The 22,282-nt window shown below is 34.4% G+C and overlaps 1 protein-coding gene across 2 annotated transcripts; it reads right to left on the reverse strand.

Annotated features, from left to right (window-relative positions):
* Positions 1 to 9,206: 9,206 nt before the first annotated feature.
* Positions 9,207 to 22,014, reverse strand: LOC128243675 (furin-1-like). Of its 2 annotated transcripts, XM_052961572.1 has the most exons (13): positions 21,819 to 22,014; positions 17,995 to 18,093; positions 17,148 to 17,234; positions 15,924 to 16,064; positions 14,550 to 14,620; positions 14,315 to 14,385; positions 13,876 to 14,060; positions 13,508 to 13,681; positions 13,180 to 13,268; positions 11,731 to 11,837; positions 11,371 to 11,482; positions 10,596 to 10,864; positions 9,207 to 9,924 (listed from the first exon to the last, which is right to left on the reverse strand). In XM_052961572.1, exons 1-13 carry the CDS (start codon positions 21,975 to 21,977, stop codon positions 9,644 to 9,646), a joined length of 1,845 nt encoding a protein of 614 aa, XP_052817532.1. In that variant the 5' UTR covers positions 21,978 to 22,014; the 3' UTR covers positions 9,207 to 9,643. The 2 variants fall into 2 exon arrangements, with proteins under 2 accessions (XP_052817532.1, XP_052817534.1); XM_052961574.1 differs by lacking the exon at positions 10,596 to 10,864 and having other exon boundaries at positions 9,710 to 9,924.
* Positions 22,015 to 22,282: the final 268 nt, after the last annotated feature.

Genomic DNA, 22,282 nt, shown 5'->3' on the forward strand with positions numbered 1-22,282 from the left:
AATTACTTTTATACTGTCATATGACAAAGTGATTTATATGCCGACACCAAAGTGTTTTAAAAACATGAATAAACTAGCCCAAATGACAACGGTCAATAAGTTTTATGATCTGGATATTTTAAAGCAATCGAACGGATTGCTTTAATTTAAATTAAAAAGGCTCTGAAAAAAGAATCCATTGTTTTTTCTACAGAAAAATGCGCCAGTCCATACTCTGAGGGGAGATGAGAAACTATCTGACTCTGAGGGTGGAAAGATAACTATCTTACATTAGCAATGCCGACCACCGCGGAGGACAATCTGAATCTAACCGCTTCATTCCAGAAACTGAGGAACATTGAGATAATGTAGCAGGGTCTCTGAAATGGCATCCGGTCCGGGGGACAATATGAAACTTACCAGTCCATCCCAGAACCCGAGGGATGAAAAGAGTAAATAGCAGAGTCTCTGAAAGTACTACCAGCCCTTGGGGTATCTAAAACGTACCGCCCTATTCCAGAAACTGAGGCAGAGGGAGAGGAAATAACTAGATATCTCAAATCAGACCAGCCCGGGGGACATTTTAAAACTAACCACTCCTTCCCAAAAGTTAAGGGGGGCAGAGAAGAAGTAGCAGGGTCTCTGAAATAGATACCAGCCAGGGGGGCAATCTGAAACTTACCGCTCCATCCCAAAAGCTTAGGGAGGATGATAGAATGTAGCAGGATCTCTGAAATGGCGACCAGCCCGAGGGACAATCTGAAAAGACGGTATACATACCATTTGTTGATAAGCTATAGCTATATATAGTTTACGTTTGATTCTGGTGGTTGATTGGAAGCAATAAGTGTAAGATAATGGTGATATCACTGTTACAAACCAAATGAACATCACTAAAACGTCACATTAAATATATATATATATATATATATATATATATATATATATATATATATATATATCACATGTTGATGAAACTTAATATCCAGTAGAAAAAACACATCCTTTATATCTAACATAAAAAAATGACACCAACTCCATGAAATATATGCATTGTTTTTTAAAGATAAAGTATAGCTAGACGTGTAATAAGTTTGCTTGTGGGGTAATGAATTAATAGCATTGAACATGTGCGCGCTATATAGCAATGTTTGATGTATTTAGCACTTTAAATCATCTGCTTAGTATGAATGGTATAAACGTGGTAATTCAACAGGAATTTATCAAACTCGTTCAATGAAATGTTAAATATCCTTTTTATAAATTTGGTTCGATGAATACTCATATATATATACAATATCCTCTACTATTATAAACAAATGGAAAAAACAACTATAAATGAAGCATATTTCTTAAAACATCTGCTTTTTCTAGTCTGTTTTAATTGTTGAGCGAAGTCATTGCTATAGCAACCGTTCTTTTTACGCCTATGTGCTTTGGCAAAATTTTATTTCAAAATTGAATCTCCTTTAATCCTTCTTTGAAAGTTAGAACTCGCAAATAAAACAATCCGTTCAACATATATTAGCAATTTTAACAAATGAAAAAAAACAATCATTTGAATATTTTATCACGAGATACATTAGTCTTGTCACAACTAAGGACATTAGTTCTATATTGTTTAATGTCAAAACAAAGTCACTAAACAATGAATTATTAATACACAATTGTAAAAATTAAATTATGATTTTTTAATAAGGTCATTTATTTCATATACAGCCACCACTTTTGAGTTACTATTCAAGTCATGGTTCGCTTTGGAATTATTTGTCTTTACATATTGACCAATGCAGTTTATCAACGATATGCAGAACAAAATTCGCTTACAAAGAGTAAACTATTAGTTATATTCAATCATGCCATGCCGTTGTCTGTAGAAAAAAGTATATAGTATGTTGCACATATTTTTTAAACGAATATGTTTGCTTAGCAGGTTAATTTTGCCTTTGCCTGACACTAATAATTGTAGTCGATAATAATATAAAGCATTTTTAAGACTGTGCTTATTATTTATATTATATTGAAAAAATATAAACTAAGACAAAACTCGCGATCTTACTTGGACGCAATGAATAATGCGTTGTCCCAATGCTCGAGCTAGGAGTAACGGCGCCGTAATACACCACGTCACACCCGTAACATGTCTTCTTTGTGTTGTCATAAAACACCGTGTAACACGTGGTTGAAAAAATGCAGCGAGCCAGGCAATCGTAAAGGTGATTCTTCTGCGTGGTAAACAGACGATTGGTTGAGGCACATAGTCCGTTGTCATAAGTTGGGTCCCCAACAAAAAGTGTAAAAAGTGCTGCATTGCAAATTAATAATATGCTGCTAAAGAAACAACATAAACTTCCAACTACCAGTTTGGACATAATTGTTCTTTAGCGTACCTTTATGTTAAAACCACTTTAACACTGCACTAGTTGGATCGCAGAGGCGCCCTATCAATATCTAATTGAGGCTCTTGGTTTCAAATTTTCAATAATACTACGCACCATTTGGCGGACATGGCAGTCAATAAAAACGAGAATTAAAACAAACGGTACAGACAATGGGATCCATTAAAATATAAAAAAGGAACGGTCTTTTTAAAAGGATGAAATCAACAATTATCCATAAATCTGCTTGCACGTCATTCCGAACAAACATTAAGAATGTGAAATATAGTGTTTAACTATTTACTTTTCTTGCAAGTGGTATAATAGATAAACGGAATCAGTTAAGGGAACTTGCTGCCAGGCTATGGTTTTCAACATGTCATGGCCAGGAAATTTTGAGCGAATCACTTGACTGCAACATACTTATAAACATTATTTTATGGACAGGGTATTTTGAGGTGGGCCATTATGGTCGCCTTCTGATGACATACTGTGTCTCGTGCACATAGTATGTATTGATTGATACACAATAACGTTAGCAGTTTAAAAATAAATCGAATAGTTTACTATCTTTTAGGCACAATTTTGTGAATTATATCTAATGTTTGTGAGCTGTATGTTTTTTCCTCGAATTATATTTGATTTTGTAAGTAGTTGGACGTGTATGTTAATGAAACAATATTTATTAGCCTAAGAACTTAACCCAATTCAATGAAAATGCTTTTCCAAATATAACAGGCACATTGCCTGGCTTACAAGAAGATTCATTTCTTACAAACTGAATCTTTCGCAACGTAACGGAATTTGGCCAGTTTTACATGCGTTTTCTTGTTTGTTTCGTTTTAGGATCCACATTATTCTTAAATGTTAACAAATAACAATGTATGTATATTGCATTTTTCCATACGAATGTTTCCATGTGAATTCTACGAATGTTTTGCCATGAAAATCCCTTGAACCTACGTCAATAAAAGACCTCATGCTCTAAAATGGCAGAGCACCCATAACATTGATTTTTTAATTTGCCAATAAACCTATCATTTACTTATAAACTTATTGTTTGGATCAAATGAAAAGTAAATGCAGATCTCAGGAAACTTGATTGTTAACGTGCAACCCCTTCCGGTTTTTAGTTGAGTTTTAATGATCGCTTCACTTCTTTAACTGTTTCAAAGCCTCGGCACACATTTTGATATTGTGGTGATTCCTGATTGCTAGAAGCCTAAACTGTGACGTCACCACAGGGATTCTAGGAAGCCCGCGATAGAACGTAGAAGCCGACAACAAAGGCAATACTTAACTGAGGAATAGGTAATCCTCCCATATGATATTCGCCCCCCCCCACCCACCTCGTATAAATGCATTGTATGCCTCAATGTAATAGTTGAAATACTACACTGTTGTGTGAAGATGGCACCATTGTTATTTGACTTAAAGGAGATTGCAATCTGAGTTTAAAGTGTTCTTAAGCATGAACATGTAATCAGTGGAAGACTGTTTGAATTCGGTTTAATATTGGCGAAGTCATATACATACTGAAATGCCCATCTCATTATTTTTTTATCGATTTAAGTTTTTTTTCCAACATCTTTTCCATTAATCAGAACAAATCAAGAATGCATATGTAATGAACGGCGCAATGGACAGTAAGGATGATTTACATTTATTTTTGTTGTTGTTTTTTGAAAGGCGTAACGTGAAGGACCCGTGATATCGTAATTGACTTAATCATTGAATAGAATTACAGTTACAGTAAATATTGTCTTGTAAGAATCAAAGCTCTTAAAGCGTTGCATGGCTTTCGGCCTGCAAAGTTTTGTGAGTATACTCATGAAATTGTAAAACATAATTATTAACGTAAACATCTAACGATAGTATATGCTCGCTCATAATTACCATCGCAAAAACAGACGTCAATTAGATCATGTAATTTAAGCTAGCTAATTAAACGGCAGAACGCAGTGCGCAGCTATTAATCAGATTGCTTACAAGAAATTTTTTATGTAAATGTTTGTAAACTAGGTTGCTATCCAACGCAGTACTAAATGCGCTGGGGTTGATACGCCCTTGTGCGCATCAATTCGCCAAAAGTTAAAAATCTTATTATGACAACTGCCGATGCTATTTCGGAGATACGGTTATAAAAGTCTCATCAGAACACAAGGGAATCAACCAGTACGCTTTTATGATTTTGCATCTTGAAAGAATGTCATTATAGTAGTTTACCTTGTCTTATTGAATACTGATCGAATACATTTGCGGGTTGAATGGATTATAGTTCTACAATGTCTAAGAACGCTATTAATTGACGATTTGGATTGTTTTCATGCTTGGGCTATTCCCCCCTTGGCTTTAAGTTTATCAACATTTTAAGGCCAATTAAAAAAAAATCATTTATATATCGAAGTATGGGAGTATGCCTAGCTACGCGCCTGGATATACATTCCATGACAAAATAACAATACACTGTATTGCACCTCCAGTTAGAGTTGATTTAGATGAAATGTATCGGTGGGATATCTGTGGCAGATAACTTTAAGCGATATAATTATTTGTTATTGCCCCATTATTAAATACGTCATAAATAACATTAATCAATTATCTGCATGCAATGAATTAATCAAGTTTCAAAGACTCAATCGATCGGTCATTGAAAATAAAACAGTTATGATTTCTGTCAGAAAACACATATAGTCAACAGTCGTTCTTTCAACTCATATATCGATCATTGTTTTCATTATATGTATCGGAAAAGAAATATCGTTAGGCGGAATTTAACATAATTGTTTCATAGAAAATAGCTTGACACCATGATTACATTTATATATTTGAGAATAAATTGTGCTAATGGTAGCAAAAACAACGTAAAAGTATAATGGTAAAGTAAGGTTATTGTCATCTTAACGGTTCGTCATTACAAACTCAAATATGCATATGATTTTAAAGTCAATTTTGACAGAGCAAAAGCACTTAAAATGTTTTCTTTTGATCACTGTTACCGCCATAATACCTCAAATTCACAACCGTCCAATTAAAATGAAACAAATAATAAAAATCAAAACGATTTGTTTATTTTTCATCAATTTAAAACACATTTCTCGATATTAAAGCTAATAGATAGATTTATTTCAGAATAAAATGTACATAGCATGGAATTAAACATATGATAAATAATATCAGGAATAAAATATATCCATGTTAACTACATTATATATCTAAGGATAACACAAAAAGGGATTGATAATCCCTTATTTCCATTGCTAAAGAATGTTTCTAACAAAATATTCAATAATGCAATTTATGATGAAAAAAGGATTGTTTTTAGGATTTTTAAAAAGATGAATATTCAGAAGTAAGGTAAAAGTCACCAAACATTTGTTTCTTCATGACATTTTACACCAAACAATTATTAACAACTGTTTTTTAAATATAACATCGTCATAACATTACAAGGTTAAATTTTAAACCTAATTACATACACAGCATGACCAAATGAAAACTAGTGAACAGAAACATGTTATTGTCTGAAGCCAACATGCTCCAAAAGTATCACATTTAAAATTCAAAAATGTTTCGACAAAAATAACTGTTTCCTAAAACTACTAAACTCTGGTTACCATGGTAACTGTTTACAAAATTGACTTTATATGATAAGTCAATTTGTCATGGTACCTTCAAACATTATTACACAATATAAAATTATACTGTTGATTTTTTGAAACAGAACACTGAACAACAATTAAATGTTTCAGTTTTAAACTAATACAGAAAGAAAAATACTCTTATGTTTGAATAATGGAATCAAATTGTGCCTATAAGTAATCATTCTGAACATGTTATATAGTACATATTCACATAGAGCAAATTAAAATCCGTTCAATCCGGAAACCTATACACTATATATTACTCATTTCATTTTACAGAAACTGTTTGTGATGTATGTGAAAGTAAAATTACACTGCTACTGACATGCATTATTTCCTCTTTGCTTTAAAATGGTCTTGGATATGGCAGGATTTTGATAATAATTTGTGAGACACTTGAGAGTCTGACTGCTAGATTATAGAGACACTGTCAAATTGAGAAGAATATTGCGAAATTACACCAATATGAACTTGTAATGTTTAATGTAGGAATTCTATGATCTGTTTTATTCTGTAAAACCACAACGAGTATGAAAATATAACAGAGGATGGTATTAATTTCAAAACACATGACAACATACATATTTAACAGTATACATTCTGTGTAAACAAGTTTTAGAACAAAATTATCAACTCAAAGAGAAACATTTTGCTTAATTTTACATTATTTCATTATTTAGAATATCACAATACAAGGTTGATACAATAATATCATGTCTGACAACATCTTAACAAGATATGTTTATTATAAGGATCACATGTAAACAGAGAGAAGCAGGGATTTTCTGATTTAAATTTTCATTCTTTTAAACATATTTGCCTGCTTTTTGTAAAGCTATTTTATTGATTACAAATCAATTTTATGATTTATATTAAAAATTTAGTTTTCCTTCCAACTTAGTCTTCAAAATATCATCATTACAGTAATATAGCAACATAATTACAGTATGATATTAATGTACATACAAGTACAGTTTTGTATTAATAAGTATCAATTCCGTCTCAATGCTCAGGACTAAATGTCGTAAATTTATATGTTGTTAAATGTGTCATCATTCAAAATTCATGTCAAACTTTATGAAATTATTCCTCTATTTTGTTTCATAACGTATATCCAAAGAAATTACCCAATTTGAAATTATGAAGGCAGATTAGATTCAGCAAATATTTATGACAAATTCACTATAATAAATATATGCATCTTTATTACCTCAGATATGCACTGCTGTCTGCCTATGTTCGAGTCGCGATATTTTGTGACACATTTTTTGTCAAGCTCGATCCACAATCAAGTTGACATTCTAAGTATGTTGGGATCTTTTGCATTTATCTAGAAGCGACCCATTCCGCGACTTTAACGCTGAGAATACATGTGATTTGGAAAATTAAACACGAAAAAAATAAATATATAAAGTTGACTTAGACATACCCACATTCGGCTGGTGCTGCCATGGCTGAAAACTTTTCTGACAGGAAGGAAGGTAAACAGACTCAAGAAGACCAGGCCAGGGTAGGTAGAGTCCGGTTGCTCGGCCGCTCGTTAACAGCCGAAGAAAAGATGGATGCAAACATACCAAGGTTCAGGTGGTATCAGCGAGCGAAGCGGGAGACTCTATCACACTTAGACTTTACAGCCGAATCACACGCTCGTCCACGCGGCCCTACTGCTCTGACAGGTCGCATGAAGAACCGATCCAGCTTGCGGCTGCCGTAGCTCTCTACCTGGCGGCGACCCGAGGCGAAGGCGGGGAGTATGTCCGAGGCAGGGACAGGACCGCAACATTTTGGCGCGGGAGCACATTCAATGTTGAAGGGTCGCGAGTCGTCCCGGGTATATTTGTGGGATAAAATGCCTGCATTTAGAGAAACTTAGCGTCACGGTTTCGCATGGATAGATCAGTCCGCTCGCGTGGACCGGCGCGTGCATTTGCTTGTCGGGCTTGCCATCCTTTTGCTGACGAAGAGACAACTGGTGCCAGAAACGAAGGGGTGCGTGGCAGTGGGTGTATTTAATTTAATACAATTAATATCATTGAATTAAATAAAATAAAATATCCAATAGTAAACTATTTTAACATTGAAAGATTACTCTCATGTGCTAAAAGATTATCAATTAGAGGTGAACCGTTGTTGGAAAAAAAGTATGAATATTCGAACATTTAAAATGCGTACACATGTAGATTTAAAAAACAACAACTAGTAATCGTATATCATGATTATTTCAGTGGTTGGCGGCAAATCGACCAATTTCTATTCCTGTTGTAGTTGTATTTTCTATTTTTTTTTGTAATTCGTTCAAGATAGCATTCCAAAATGCGAAATAAATAGGGATGCAAACGAATGGCAAAATTGATATTCGAATATTCGGTAATTCTTTCGAACGAATATTCGAATATTCGATTACCAAAATACATCTTTTAAAAGTTGTAGTAAACTATTACAATATTCGCTAAAGTAATTGCCGGTGCATTTAAGCTCTACTGTGTCGTAACCACTACGCGCGGCGGACACTGAATTTCACCAAATGAGCCTCTGAAATTCCTCATTTTAGAAAGACAAAAAATAATACTTTATGATCAACAATAGAAACAAAAACTTTTAATTTATAATCCTCTGCCTTTATATTTGTAAACAACGGGAACTTGGATGGATTTTTGGTCAATTGTTGTTATGTGCCAATGGAGGGTCTTTCCGTAGGACGAGCAGCCTCGTTCTGGGATTGACCACTACAAAAAAATGGAACAACCAAACCAACTTGGGAACTAGTTTATTTCAGAAATTCTTAATTGGTAGAGGCAATCTACCGAAAATATTTTTTTGTCTCACATGTCTTTCAGCCAATTATTGTAAAATTACGGGGCCTTTTTATCGCCGGGACCCGACGATATGTCCCTTAATGACACATGACGCGTGTTTAGTGTATTGTCATCACATTCACACGTCTGGCATTATGGGCCAATCGTTGTAAAAACAAGACAAACGAATCTAAAACACTACAACCGAGGTGTTGGCAAAATAATTATTATTATATTTATTCAAGAACAAAACATCGAATATTCGAATACCGATTTTGACATTCGAATACTAAACGTTTGATCGAATATTCGAATATTCGAATATTCGTTTGCATCCCTAGAAATAAATATTTTGTACATATGTTTTGAATGCTACCTCAAGATAAAAAAAACAAACTTGTAGATAATTTATGAAAATATTTATTTCAACTCAAGAACTCTTACGATATTTACCGTGTATTTCCATTTTCATTTTTATCTTACATAATTAAATACATTTTGCATCCTATACATTGTTCACCCTAACACAGAACCAGGTGATCACTAGATGGTTCTTTATAAACATGGGAATATTGATTTGCTGCATATATTATATATTAATTATATACATAACAATTTGTTTCATAATGTATACACATTTTATTTACATATGTAATAAACAAAGTTTACTTTAAATATATTCTCTTGAAATCATTGGAAATGACCAACGCATGGAATGTTTACATAGATTTAACGTTGTCCAACCTCAAAGCTGAAATATATTGCATTATTTAAAGCATACCAAAACAAATTATTTGCATTTTGTTCTATGATAGGTCAATTTCCGAGCTAATTTGACCACACCATTTCATAGCGATACCTCTTCAATTGATTCAGTTTCACATGTATGCAATCTGTGCATTTCCTCAGAAGTCTGCATAGGATTCAACCTTATGAAGGAACATGTAACACGGTTCCTAATAACGTAACTAATAGGTAACACTGTAACTACAAATACTATTATCAATGTGGTCATCCAAGATGAACCGCCGCTGTCTTGTTGTTTTGAATCAATCGGAACTGTTTGTGAAAATACCTTTTCGCCTTTCAATCCTTGAATGATCAGGAAGGCGGATAAAATACCGCAACCTGAAATGTGTAATTACCGATTTTAAAATAAGAAAGAACAAGGCGTTATACATCTACTTGCATTTTGATGGCGTTTTTATAGTTTACAGAGTGATGTGTCTCTTGTATGGTATGACTCTTGTACGGTGTCCCTTGAAATAGCATAACTTTTAGGTAACTGGATTCGTAGTTGTTGTTTTAATTATTTTATTGTTTAAGCATATGATCCATTGTGTAAATGCAAGTAATATAATTTTTTGAATAAGATGTTCCTTTCGGAAAGTTTTACTTTTCACGAATTCTGGCGGTTGTAATGACCATCAAAGGACTGGGAGTCCCATTAACTCGCTAAGTACGACTCGGCGCTATATCGCTCATCCAAAAATCGATTTTACTGAACAAAGATGGCTTTAAGGAACTTGGGTCAGTATATGAACATTTCCGCGAAACTATATGAAGCTGGTCCAGGTTTTTTGAGGATAACTTATTTTTCTAACCCGGCAGATTTATTATATTTTGATTATTTAATAAACCGTTATTCAGAGTTTAGTTTATGATCCTTTGTAGACTTAGAATTTGAATTATATATGCTAAGCAAACTTAATGTTATAAATCAGCACTGGATAATCATTCAAGGCACCAACAGAAGAAACTGAGCTATTTACAACATACTGTTTAAGTTATAAGTTTACCAGAACAGCGTAATTTCCAAACCCCATTACTGCCTTCTCCCCAAAAGTGTGTTGACATGAACTGTCGGCTTGCTATAGTATTTGGCCAGTGATATGCTGAATGTACTTGCGACGCATGGAGAACTGACAACGTGTCACTTGGGGAGGTTAGTGTAAGTGTGAATCCTTTTTTTAAGGTTATGTTGTATATTTGAACGACAACTTCCTCAATAACTTTTACACATTTATTGACACAAACAACCGTAAACCGTAGACTAGAGGTTCCATGTCTGGAATAAACAATGAAATTATTTGATAACACTGAAAAGCATTTAAAGAAAGGTAAACATAACCACTTCAAAACATAATATATATCAATATAACATAAAAACAGTATGAGGTTTGTCTGGTGGAAATTGTTTTTGAATTTTAGAACATAATAATTGAAAGTCAGATAATTGAAGAACATTTTGATACAAACATAAACAGTTGAATTTTTCAGCCAGTTTCAAATAATGTTCTCACTCGTTCTTAACTGCATAAATTGTGCAAATTAAGGATTACTTCTAAATAAAAGAGCAAAACAATTCACTTAAACATTGGTGATAGTAACAGTCAAAATCACACCTGCAGACAACAAAACTTTTATTAATTTATTTCCAAACAAAGGGTAGAATTTCGGTAGTGTCTAATGGAATTCCTTTGAAAGAAATTAACGAATTAGAAACGGATACGGGTCGTTTACACTCAAGTAACTGTGGCATTGAAAGTTGTTTTTCATTGTATTAAAACTTACTTGTTGTCCATCTTGTATCTGTACGTGTACTGCATTGGGAGTCGTATCCAAGATTTTGCAAATTCAATCATTTGTGATGCATTTGGATATCCGAATCCCAATGATGGATGAACTGCAAATAAACAGCAATAACTGTGGAAGTTGAAGATATATGTTTTCACTCAACATATATTTAGACAAGATGTACGTACATGTGCACTAAATTTAAATCTAAATCAAAATGTATTACCAAAAACACGCCATGTGTTTGGACATCACATATGTTATATCCAGAAATAAATCCAATAAAGTATTATAGCGAACATTTTGTCTTTGGATGGACAATATAAAGGTAGGGAATCAAGTCATTAATATACGTACAGAACCTTCCAGCCCCGTTTGGCATGAATTCGTTTGAGAAATCAAGTCCAAGATGTGTCGATGATTGGATAAGGATCTGCTTGATATCGCGAATGCTCAAGATGTGACTAAAATAAGATTCAGTAAATAAGTATACAATAACAAATACTTCTTATGTAGGTAGGTATAAGTGATATAACGACCTTTAAGTTTATAGTTTGTATAAAGATAGAAGCGTAACGTAGGAAACGCATGCCCCATAACCTAATATTAAATGACATGACTGAGAATTCAAGCAACATCGATACAAATCCCCTTTTCGCGTGCTAGTTATTTATCAATACTTGGAAAATAATAAACTGCAACCTTTTTGAAAGGGTTGTTCCTGTGCATTGTGTTCTGGAAAGATACTTATAGTAATGCTAAATAGGCGACGGCAAAAGGCATATTATTCATAGTGGTCAATACTAAAGCTATCTAAAGATCGACGGCATGGACTTTATCAGGATTTTACGTTAGATGTGGTTCACTTGGAGGTCGAAAGTATAGCCCTCTTCCCGAGAAAATAGGACAAAAAGTCTCCAAAAGTAGTATGAGGGTTGGGAGCCCCCCCCCCCTTTAAGATTGTTTTCTAAAATATAAATATACAATGGTGCATACCTTTGAAGTGAATGTTTATTTGTTTTCCATCTTATAAAATATAAGCGAGCGGATGGTGGGTGTTAACGGTGAAAGAAAATAAGATATGATAAAAAGTAAACAATGGTTTTAAAACTGTTCCTGAAGTGGCTTCTCTTGGATGTGGTACACTACAGTTATTTTAATAGAAGGTTAGTTTTTCTAGTAGACATGTCACATTCACAGAGTCTTTGCGGACTATCTATCTGTTTCTAATAATTCATGTCGAATGCTGGGCAAGAACAGCTGAGAGAAGTTTCATAAAAATGCAATAATTTGAAACATAAATGTCTTCTAGTGTATGTTTCTTTCTCAAAACATCTATGTTATTATGTTTAAACATGTAGGTAAAATTCTAGTTATTCATCGTAAAATCAAGCTGGTAGAGTTGTGTGGCTTATAAGCTACCCAACAGTTACTTAAAGTGTAACAGATCGTCAGCCGTTTAACGGGCTGGGAACCAAGCGGAGGTTTTGAACAACCGGTCCTAGACGTCGCAAGGGTAATTGTGAATTTCTTAAATGCATACTATTCCGTGGTGGGATAAGTAAATTATTTGGAAAACTACGAAGTGCCATTTCATTCAATAACTTAAGCAGATCTTTCATGGCAACTCACGGTCAGTATCAGTTTGTTATTTTCCTATCGGCACGGTAATGCCATCGTGTATCGAAATTATGAAATTAATTCATATCCGTATATATTCGAAATTATGAAAGTCGACATACTGTTGATATCAACCTTTCGAGATATAAATTGCATTTTCGGAAATTATTTAATTAGAAGACTTACTTTTCTTGTAGGGTTAAAGCAATCATCCCTGCAATCATTCCAGTCGCCATATAGGGTCCAAAACATGAACTGCCTTCTTTTCTGGCTTTCTGAATAAATTGGCGTTATGTTTGCCATTATAATTATATTTTTACTAATGTGCGTAACCATCTGCTGTTAGACTCAGACGCACTGGCAGTCAAAGTTAAGGTGACCTTTAATCATATATTATGCATGTATGAACTAATGAGTTTGTCTCTTTACGTCAGATAAAGCTAGAAAGTTTAAAAAGCACAGGTATAAATAATTGCATACAGACTATATGCTTAACCTAGAAATAGTAACTTACATTGCTCTCCGTGATAACTGCAGAAACTAATGTGGCCGAATTGATGATTAGATCGCTATGGTGTATTTGGTTGAAAACTACAGATCCAACCGAGATAACAAACGTGTCATTAAAAAACCCATCTCCCGCATGACCGGAAGGTAGCACGTATATCGATCCAAGCCCTCCTCGACCCTATTTGATGTCAAAATAAGTGATTTGTATCTACAGCCATGTCATAAATACTTGAAATTCGAGAACTTATTAACAAAATAATCAAGTGCCAAGGATAGGCAACTTTGAATTGAGCTGTGACGTAATATGGTCACTGGTATTCACATTTCGTGACTTCCTTTATATGTACAGAGAAACTTGATGCATAACTCTACCTTTTTAACTCCACTTTGAATAGACGATTGTATTGCAATATCAATTGCATTAAGGTGAAAATTGAATTTCCATTCACAAACATAAATATCAATATATGACTGTTTGTAAACTAAAGCTCTTGCAAACGTGTCGTCATCAGTAGCGCTAGCATACGTTATGTTAAACATCGATCCAATCTCTAGATCTGAAAACACAAAACAATGATCCAATCTCTAGATCTGAAAACACAAAACAATGATCCAATCTCTAGATCTGAAAACACAAAACAATTGAATACGTATTTTTCCCGATTGATTTATATTTTTTGGTTCATAACCATTTTTGTGAATAATGAACAAACCATATGTTTTCCCTTATGATGAAGCTATTCAACATTAATGCAGTAATTTCATTTTGATTCGATAAGTGTCTTGAAAATAAATAATATTAAGAACTCACCAACGAAATCTGCTTTATAAGCAACTCCAACATCACAAAAGCTACATGTTTCGTCCGATATCTTGTTTATACTACAAAAAGCAAAACGGGTCAAATTGGCGACACCATTTTATTTCTCATAGTTAAAATGCATATAATTCATATAATAATTATTGTAAAGACAAGGTAAAAAAAAGAAAAACAACGAAAGTCAAACGCTTAACATATTTAGTTGTTCTATTTGAAATGTGCTTACTCGTTCGACAACATGCTCGTTATATGTCTTCCCCCAACATACTCTCCGAAATCGTGCGACAGGGATATATTCTTAAACAGAAATGTATTCATAAAGCATAACATGTGTCATGACAGGGGTTATGTGTATAAAATTTTGACGTCGTCGAGTGCCTGTCGTTGAGTGACTGTCGTGGAGAACCTGTCGTTGAGTGACTGTTGTTGAGAGCCTGTCGTTGAGTACCTGTCGTTGGGAGCCTGTCGTTGAGTGCCTGTCGGTGAGTGCCTCTCGTTGAGTGACTGTTGTTGAGTGCCTGTCGTTGAGTGCCTGTTTTTGAGTGCCTGTCGTTGAGTGCCTGTTAGTGTGTGCCTGTCGCTGAGTGCCTGTTGTTGTGCGCCTGTCGTTGTGTGCCTGATGTTGAGTGCCTGTTGTTAAGTGCCTGTTGTTGAGTGCCTGTCGTTGAGTGCCTGTTGTTGTGTGCCTGTCGTTGTGAGCCTGTTGTTAAGTGCCTGTCGTTGAGTGCATGTCGTTGAGTGCCTGTCGTTGATTGCATGTTGTTGAGTGCCTGTCATTGAGTGCCTGTAGCTGAGTGCCTGTCGTTGAGTGCATGTTGTTGAGTGCATGTTGTTGAGTGCCTGTCGTTGAGTGCCTGTTGTTGAGTGCATGCTGTTGAGTGCCTGTCGTTGAGTGCGTGTCATTGAGTGCATGTCGTTGAGTGCCTGTTGTTGAGTGCATGTCGTTGAGTGCCTGTCGTTGAGTGCCTGTCGTTGAGTGCAGGTCGTTGAGTGCATGTAGTGGAGGGTCTGTCGTTGAGTGCATGTCGGTGAGTGCTTTTCGCTAAGTGTCACTCATTGTTTGCCTGTCTTTCAGTGCCTGGTAAGTGCCTGTTGTTGAGTATATGTCGTTGGGTGCATGTTGCTTAGTGTTACTCGTTGTTTGGATGCCGCTGAGTGAATGCCGTTTAGTGCCTTTCGCTGAGTGCCTTTCGATGAGTCCCTGTCGTTGAGTGCATGTCGTGGAGGGTCTCTCGATGAGTGCATGTCGCAGAGAGCCTTTTGTTGTTTGCCTTTCGTTGAGTGCCTGTCTAGTGCCTGGCGTTGAGTGGCTGTCGTTGGTTGCATGCTGCTAAGTTCCTGTCGCTTAGTGTCACTCGTTGTTTGTCTGTCGTTGAGTGCCTGTCGTTGAGTGTTTGAAACTGAGTGACTGCTTTTTGCATGTCGAGGTTAACCCCAACTTGCCAGAGGTCGAGTTGAAGCCATCGACAAACACGTTCTCTTGATCCATCAAAAAAGCACTAAACGAAATCGCTTATTGCTAATTTTGCAATCAAACCTAAGCAAATTGGTAACATAATGTCATATAAAATGTATTCTATAATGTATAATGTTGACTTACGATATATATTGAGTCCGGGTGTATTCCTGGGAACCCAATATCGATCATCCCAATAACAACATCTTTGCCACTGTAACCGGAGGACCAAGCTTGTGAAATGCCGTGGGTTTCGTGGTACAAGAATTGGCAGTCCTCCATCAACTGATATTGACCATTTGTTTTACATTGTTTATACATAGTTTTAACCAAACAGCGAGCGATCCGAAATACTTGACACATTGGTCTTATTCATACATTAAAATTAATTTATCTTGTGTGTATTAAACATACGTCTAAGTTATGGTCTTGAAATGACCAACCAACATTTCTCAAACGTATGAAACAGATTAACACGTTTATAGATGAGAGTCGCAAGTCGCACTTGGACAAATAATTCAGACGAAACAAGGCATCAGTTCGTAAAATTGTTTTGCCATCTCATTTTAACAATAACTCGTGTCAACGATGTCTAATAAACAATAATGTTTTAAATATTTCTTTAGATATACATTATTGCATAATATTATGATTTATATACCTATTCAAATTTTAAAACAGTAAAATACACCCTAAGCAATATTTAGCTGTATTGGGATGCATTAGATGTACATCTTTTCAGAAATCATCGGTAGGAACAGTCTACTGACATGTCTAAATAACAAGAAAATGTCAGCGTTTAGCGGTTTTAAACAAATGCAATTTACTTTGAATACAATCGCTTTGAAATAAGCAAACTACTTCAAACTGACAGCCATGTCATTTGACAAGCGATCGCTTGGTTCACGGTTGTTCTTAACTCAAATATAGGTGTCTTCATATAATCCTGCAATTTCGAGCGGCTCTCAATGACCAAATGCTGGTCAAACTCACGAACAAATACATCATCAATACCATAATAGTTAGAACACCTTCATTGCTCAAAAGGGCGCAGGGAGCGAAGAAGCGTCATCCGCTTTTCTTAACCATTAAGATTTTACCCAATAAGTATTATATTCTAACTGCTAGAGATTAAGACGTGTTTTAGCAAGCAGGAGGCCAAATTATTACGTCATGTATGTTAGTTAAGTTGTTAAACTATAATTCCTAACGATTTAAGGTGCTACTCATTGGTGGCCGATGGGCGATCTCATTGGCTGTACATGTAGGTTATGATCAAGCATATGTTACCTATATGAATGATAACCTTACCCTCATGTATCATTGTATAGTATTAAAGCATAAAACAGTTAACGCATGTTCACTTACGTAGTTACGGTGCAATTTGTCTTCTTCTTCATTAGCTTCAATCGGAATCAGAGGAAACATGTATCGACTTTGTTCTATCTCTTCAATCTAAAACATCAAGCAAATAACATAACTTTTAATTTTTAGTTCGTTATTGGGGAACGGGACGGGATATCTTCTGGTGTCGATATACTTTCTTTTAAACCCCTTTAAAATGTTATGGCAAAGTAAAGTATTCATATACAGTATTAATAACAACACGTGTATGCTATGATTGCCTGCCTTATGGACTATATGAATTTCAAATGTAGCAATTTTGTTTGATTTGATATACATACACGATATAGCTATTCGTTATCGTCAACCTACTAATTGGAATTTTGTTGAAAACAAGTGTTTATTATTTCTTTCCAGGTCAAACAAGAGCGCTGTAGAGCATATACCCACGCTCGCCGGATTTTCTAACTTCAAATAAGGGGCATAACACAACAACTATTGAAGCCAAAGCTATTAGCCTTTCTATAAATGTGCATATAATGTCTTTATTTGGCAACATGTATTGAACAGCTTTAATGTTTTAGAAATGTCCAAGGTAAAAGATTTTAGACGACGACGCAGACTAATTTTTGTTTTGTCGGAAGAGGTAAAACGGACGAGCTTAAAATACAAACAAAACAGAATAGTACATGCACTCTAAGTTATGTTGTCAAATAACGGATAAAAGTGAATACATTTTGGAGTCCATCCTATCTTATAAAGTAATTGAGGCTCACAATAGCTTATTATCGTCAAAGCAATATATTACATCGTTGATTCATGAGCAATGAGACTTCAGAATATAGAGTATTTTGTGGAGTATTCAGCTCACCTTGCCGTCACAATGGTCCTTTATTTCTTGAAGCTGCTCATCCCAAAGTTCTCCAGCAATGCCATCAAGTTTTTCAAAAACGTATATGCCGTCAATGATCTGATGTAAATATATAATGCATGACGTTGCAAACAAGATTGAAAACAAAACAGTTTTTTCAACTTATCTAGTATTTGCCAAATGATTGCAATATTCGTATTATAAGTATAGACCATTTATAATTACGCAATATGGAAAGGAAATTCCCTGAAACTAGTGTCAATATTTCCCTAGTTTTAATTATCCTACTACAGCATAACTGAGAATTACTTAGGTATATAACATGCCACAATTTAGTTCAAAATACCGACTTATAAAAGAAACAAGTCCGACCAACAAAAACGCAAGCTCGCTGATAGCTCCATTAACATTCGTGTTAACTTGTGATGCCGGGTGACTCCATATAATTTTGGCATCATTGGTTTAACCAATATCGATAACATTAAACATAGCAACAGTACTTTATTCAGCAATTCTAAACCAATATAATAATTATACAGTATAAGCAAGATTACATTTCAAGATATGATTTCCGCTGGTTTATAGAGATTTAATAATGAATAAAGAACCATATTTACTATTTCAAACAATGAAATTATCTATTAGACCGCTGTGAACCTCGTTTAAGCAAAACACCCTACGCTCGGGTCGGAATGAACCTATCTTACACTCTCGGCCATGGAATATACTTATAATGAATCAATTGTGTAATTGAGAGCATTAAAGTACTCATAGCTTTTTGTTAGCTTATGAAACAACAACATCAAATTAAATAAAAACAGAGTAATGAACGTTCACACTATACCCGTTACGCTGCATTTTCTGCTATGAAATTTCTAATGCGGCAAGCCTCGTTACCGACTTTGACAACTGCTACCTGTCAGAAAAAAATCGATCCACCCACATACCCGTGAAAGATACCTAAAACCCACATACCCGTGAAAGATACCTAAAACCATCAGTTTCGACAATTATAAGACCGTTACACAACATACGCCGTAAATAACAATTAAAATATAAATTAATTTATTAAATTTTCTTAGCTCTGAAATTTGCAAACGGTTTCATGTGTCAATTATAACAAATCTAGTGTTTACCAAAAATAGGGGTTACACAACGTTTTGATCCGACAAGTGTAAGGTAAAGCCAATAAACTAGTTTAAACCAAGATTGAGCTACTGATCGTTCGAATGCGGTTTAAAATTGTTGATGTACAACATAACTTCAAGTGTACACATACATTAATCTCCTAAAAACAAATCCAACCAGTGCAAAAGTGCCAACTCCAAAAATGACGATTCAGTCTAACAACTTAAGGCCTCACCAAATTGATAACTTGTTCATCTGATTTTTTTTTCCAAAAAATAACGGGGGGAGCGAGCGATATAATAAAAATATTTGTTTTGCATTTAGCAAAATAGAGGAGCGAGCGAAAAGCGAACAAATATATATAGTCATTTAACTCACATTTTATTCACTTATTAACTAAACAATGATATTGTAAACAGTACAAGGATAACATCCAGTGAAAGAATGATAACACTAAAAGATAATTCCATACAAATATTAGTTTTGAGATCAAACAAATGCTATTTGAGATCAAGCAAATGCATTTCTTTAAACTATTCAATAAATGAGAGAAATCAAAACCACAGTTTCCAGTTTTTTAAACCTTTTTGAAAAGTTTTTTTTTCAAAATACCATATGCATGGCTAAGTTAAAGCCTGGACACAAGCGCCAATGGTTACAGCCACCTGCCTGCCCAATGGCATAACCAATCTATTAACTAGGTTTTCCACTTTTTCTTTGGAAAACTTGGTTAAAAATATATCTCTATTAAAATACATTGTCATATCTCATGCCGTGGAAACGACTAGACAAGGTGACTTAAAAATAACTCACAAAATGAATATAGGCATTTGCTAGCAAATATAAACTACAGCTATCACTCTTGCAATGACTACACGATTGGCCTTGGTAGCCATCTCAGTTCTGGAAGAGAATTTACAAAAAACCTACACCGTATTGTAAACCATTTCAGCACCAAATGTGTCACAGAAAATTCCAGGCAGCGCCAGATTGATGTTAGGCTTTCTCAGAATTTAACGGCTACCTTTTTAAAACTTTTCCTTATTTTTTTAGATATCTTGTTCCAATTAAGACAAGTAATAGAAAACATAAACATATATACAAAAGACACTTTTACTTTTTTTGTACTTCAAATACTGATTGTGTCAATTTTCATATATAGCAAAAATATATTTCAAGAAAATGCAAAAATATGCAATATTTCTTTCATAGACAAAAACCAATAAGCATAAATATTTAACACTTGAATGATTTCCATATATGGTTTAAATATACACATGAACATCTAAAAAATCTACAAACATTTATTCACAACACTAAGTGTGATTACTACCTTTTTTCAGTCACACAGTCTGACACCATTTTTTTATCCTTTTTGAAAAATATTTACAAAATATACACAATCCGGCTTGTTTGATGCTTTTGTGTGAATGGTAAATCTCATGGGATTGCATGAAGCACATAGGAATGTCAGTCAGGTAATTTTTAGCGTCATCCGACTGTCCACAAACATTGACTCATCGGCGACCAAGGCCTCCACCGCGAGCACCCCTCGTTGCCTCATGGGGACAGGAATTTCATGATCCGCTGCGTCGGAGGAATCTGAAATTTTAATAAGCAATATTATATATAAATGTTCATTGTATTACAAATAAAGTGGTGCTCGTTTCTTGGCCAAACTTTATTTTTCTATTACTGTACATGCATTGCATATGAATTAATGAACACTATACTCTGACATGTAGCAAAAAACAATCATAAATCATTAAATGTATATTTTTGAAGGAAACAAATAATACTTCATCATATTTGCTATATTAACAGCAAAACAACAAAGAAGTTAAAATACACACCTGAAGTTTTTTCCTGGACAGGTGTAGTAGGTATAGATGATTCACTGAAACGGTCATCCGAATTCCCGTCAAACATATCCGAATCAAATTCAAACTTTGGATAATCACTGTCATTCACGATGAAATTCTGCACTTCTTGCCCAGTATATATACGTTTACTTTTAGCGGGAGCCAAATTAAAACAAACACATTTGTCCAAAATTTAATCAAACTTTAAATGTTGTCATTAAGTTGTCATTAGTTCACGTAATTTTCAAGAATCAGGAAGTGAAATAAATGTTTTTATGTTGCCAATTTAGTCTCGATCATCTAGACGCTTGCAATCCGGGTCTATATCGTTCATTAAATCTAATTAGAGCGATTGCATGATTGAGACTAGCCGGTGCTTTGATAATTGTAACGATCGAAAAACGCTGTTATAAGGGAAAATGCTACATTCTACTAAACAAATTAGCGCTCGTAAAAAAATAACTATTTTTTTTCGATGGTGCGGGCGCAAGTGATAAAAAAATAAAATTTTATTTTGCTTTTCTGAAGATATAGGTGCGGGAAATCCGATGAACAAGTTATGAATTTGGTGAGGCCTAAGCTATCAAATTTATCATTGATACAGACTCGTCTTTACAAACCAGGAAGTAAAGTAAAATTAAACACAGATAGAAAAGTACGCAAGTTGAAATTGATAACCTATTGCGTCTTAAATTTAGAACATGCTTGAATGTATAATATTCGGCATTTAAAACAATTACGTTTGCATCCAATACACTGAGCGTGATATAAAAATAGGTTAAAGGTATGGAAAAGGATATACATACAATGAAAAATGATAAAAAAGGTCAATACCTTGTCTACGTACACATACTGAAGATGTGACATACATGTTTCCACTGTTCTTAGAAGATTATCTTGAATTTTAACAACTACTTTATCTGTGTATTCCGATCGGTTTCCTGCCCAAAAAAGAACGAGTAGCCAGTAAATGCGCCGTTCGGAAGTAGCCATAAATATTTTGTATGTTAAGTTCCTTTTAGCGATCTACTTTCGGTTTGCTATTGATAACAATTTAACGAAACAACTAATTCGAAAATAATAAAAATATAACCGGTCAGTCTATATTTATTGAATGACCGACAAATTTTAGTCTTAAAGCCGTGTCCCTGTAATGTGATAATTAAAATTATTATTTTGAAACAGCTTTAAGAGTTTGTCTTGGAATCATTAATTTTAATACACACACTACTTTTCATTCTTCTTTGAACATCATTTTCTTTTGGGTAAAAAATATTAACTAAAATATCTGACTTAAA

This window comes from Mya arenaria, chromosome 8, assembly GCF_026914265.1.
Source record: "Mya arenaria isolate MELC-2E11 chromosome 8, ASM2691426v1".
Taxonomy (NCBI): domain Eukaryota; kingdom Metazoa; phylum Mollusca; class Bivalvia; order Myida; family Myidae; genus Mya; species Mya arenaria.

Coding starts and splice junctions, on each gene's coding strand:
- LOC128243675 (XM_052961572.1), bottom strand. CDS start 21,977: ATGGCTACTTCCGAACGGCGCATTTACTGGCTACTCGTTCTTTTTTGG. Junction 13,682..13,875: donor TTCAAAGTGGAGTTAAAAAG/GTAGAGTTATGC, acceptor GACATCAAATAG/GGTCGAGGAGGGCTTGGATC. Junction 9,925..10,595: donor TTGGAAATTACGCTGTTCTG/GTAAACTTATAA, acceptor TACACATTTCAG/GTTGCGGTATTTTATCCGCC.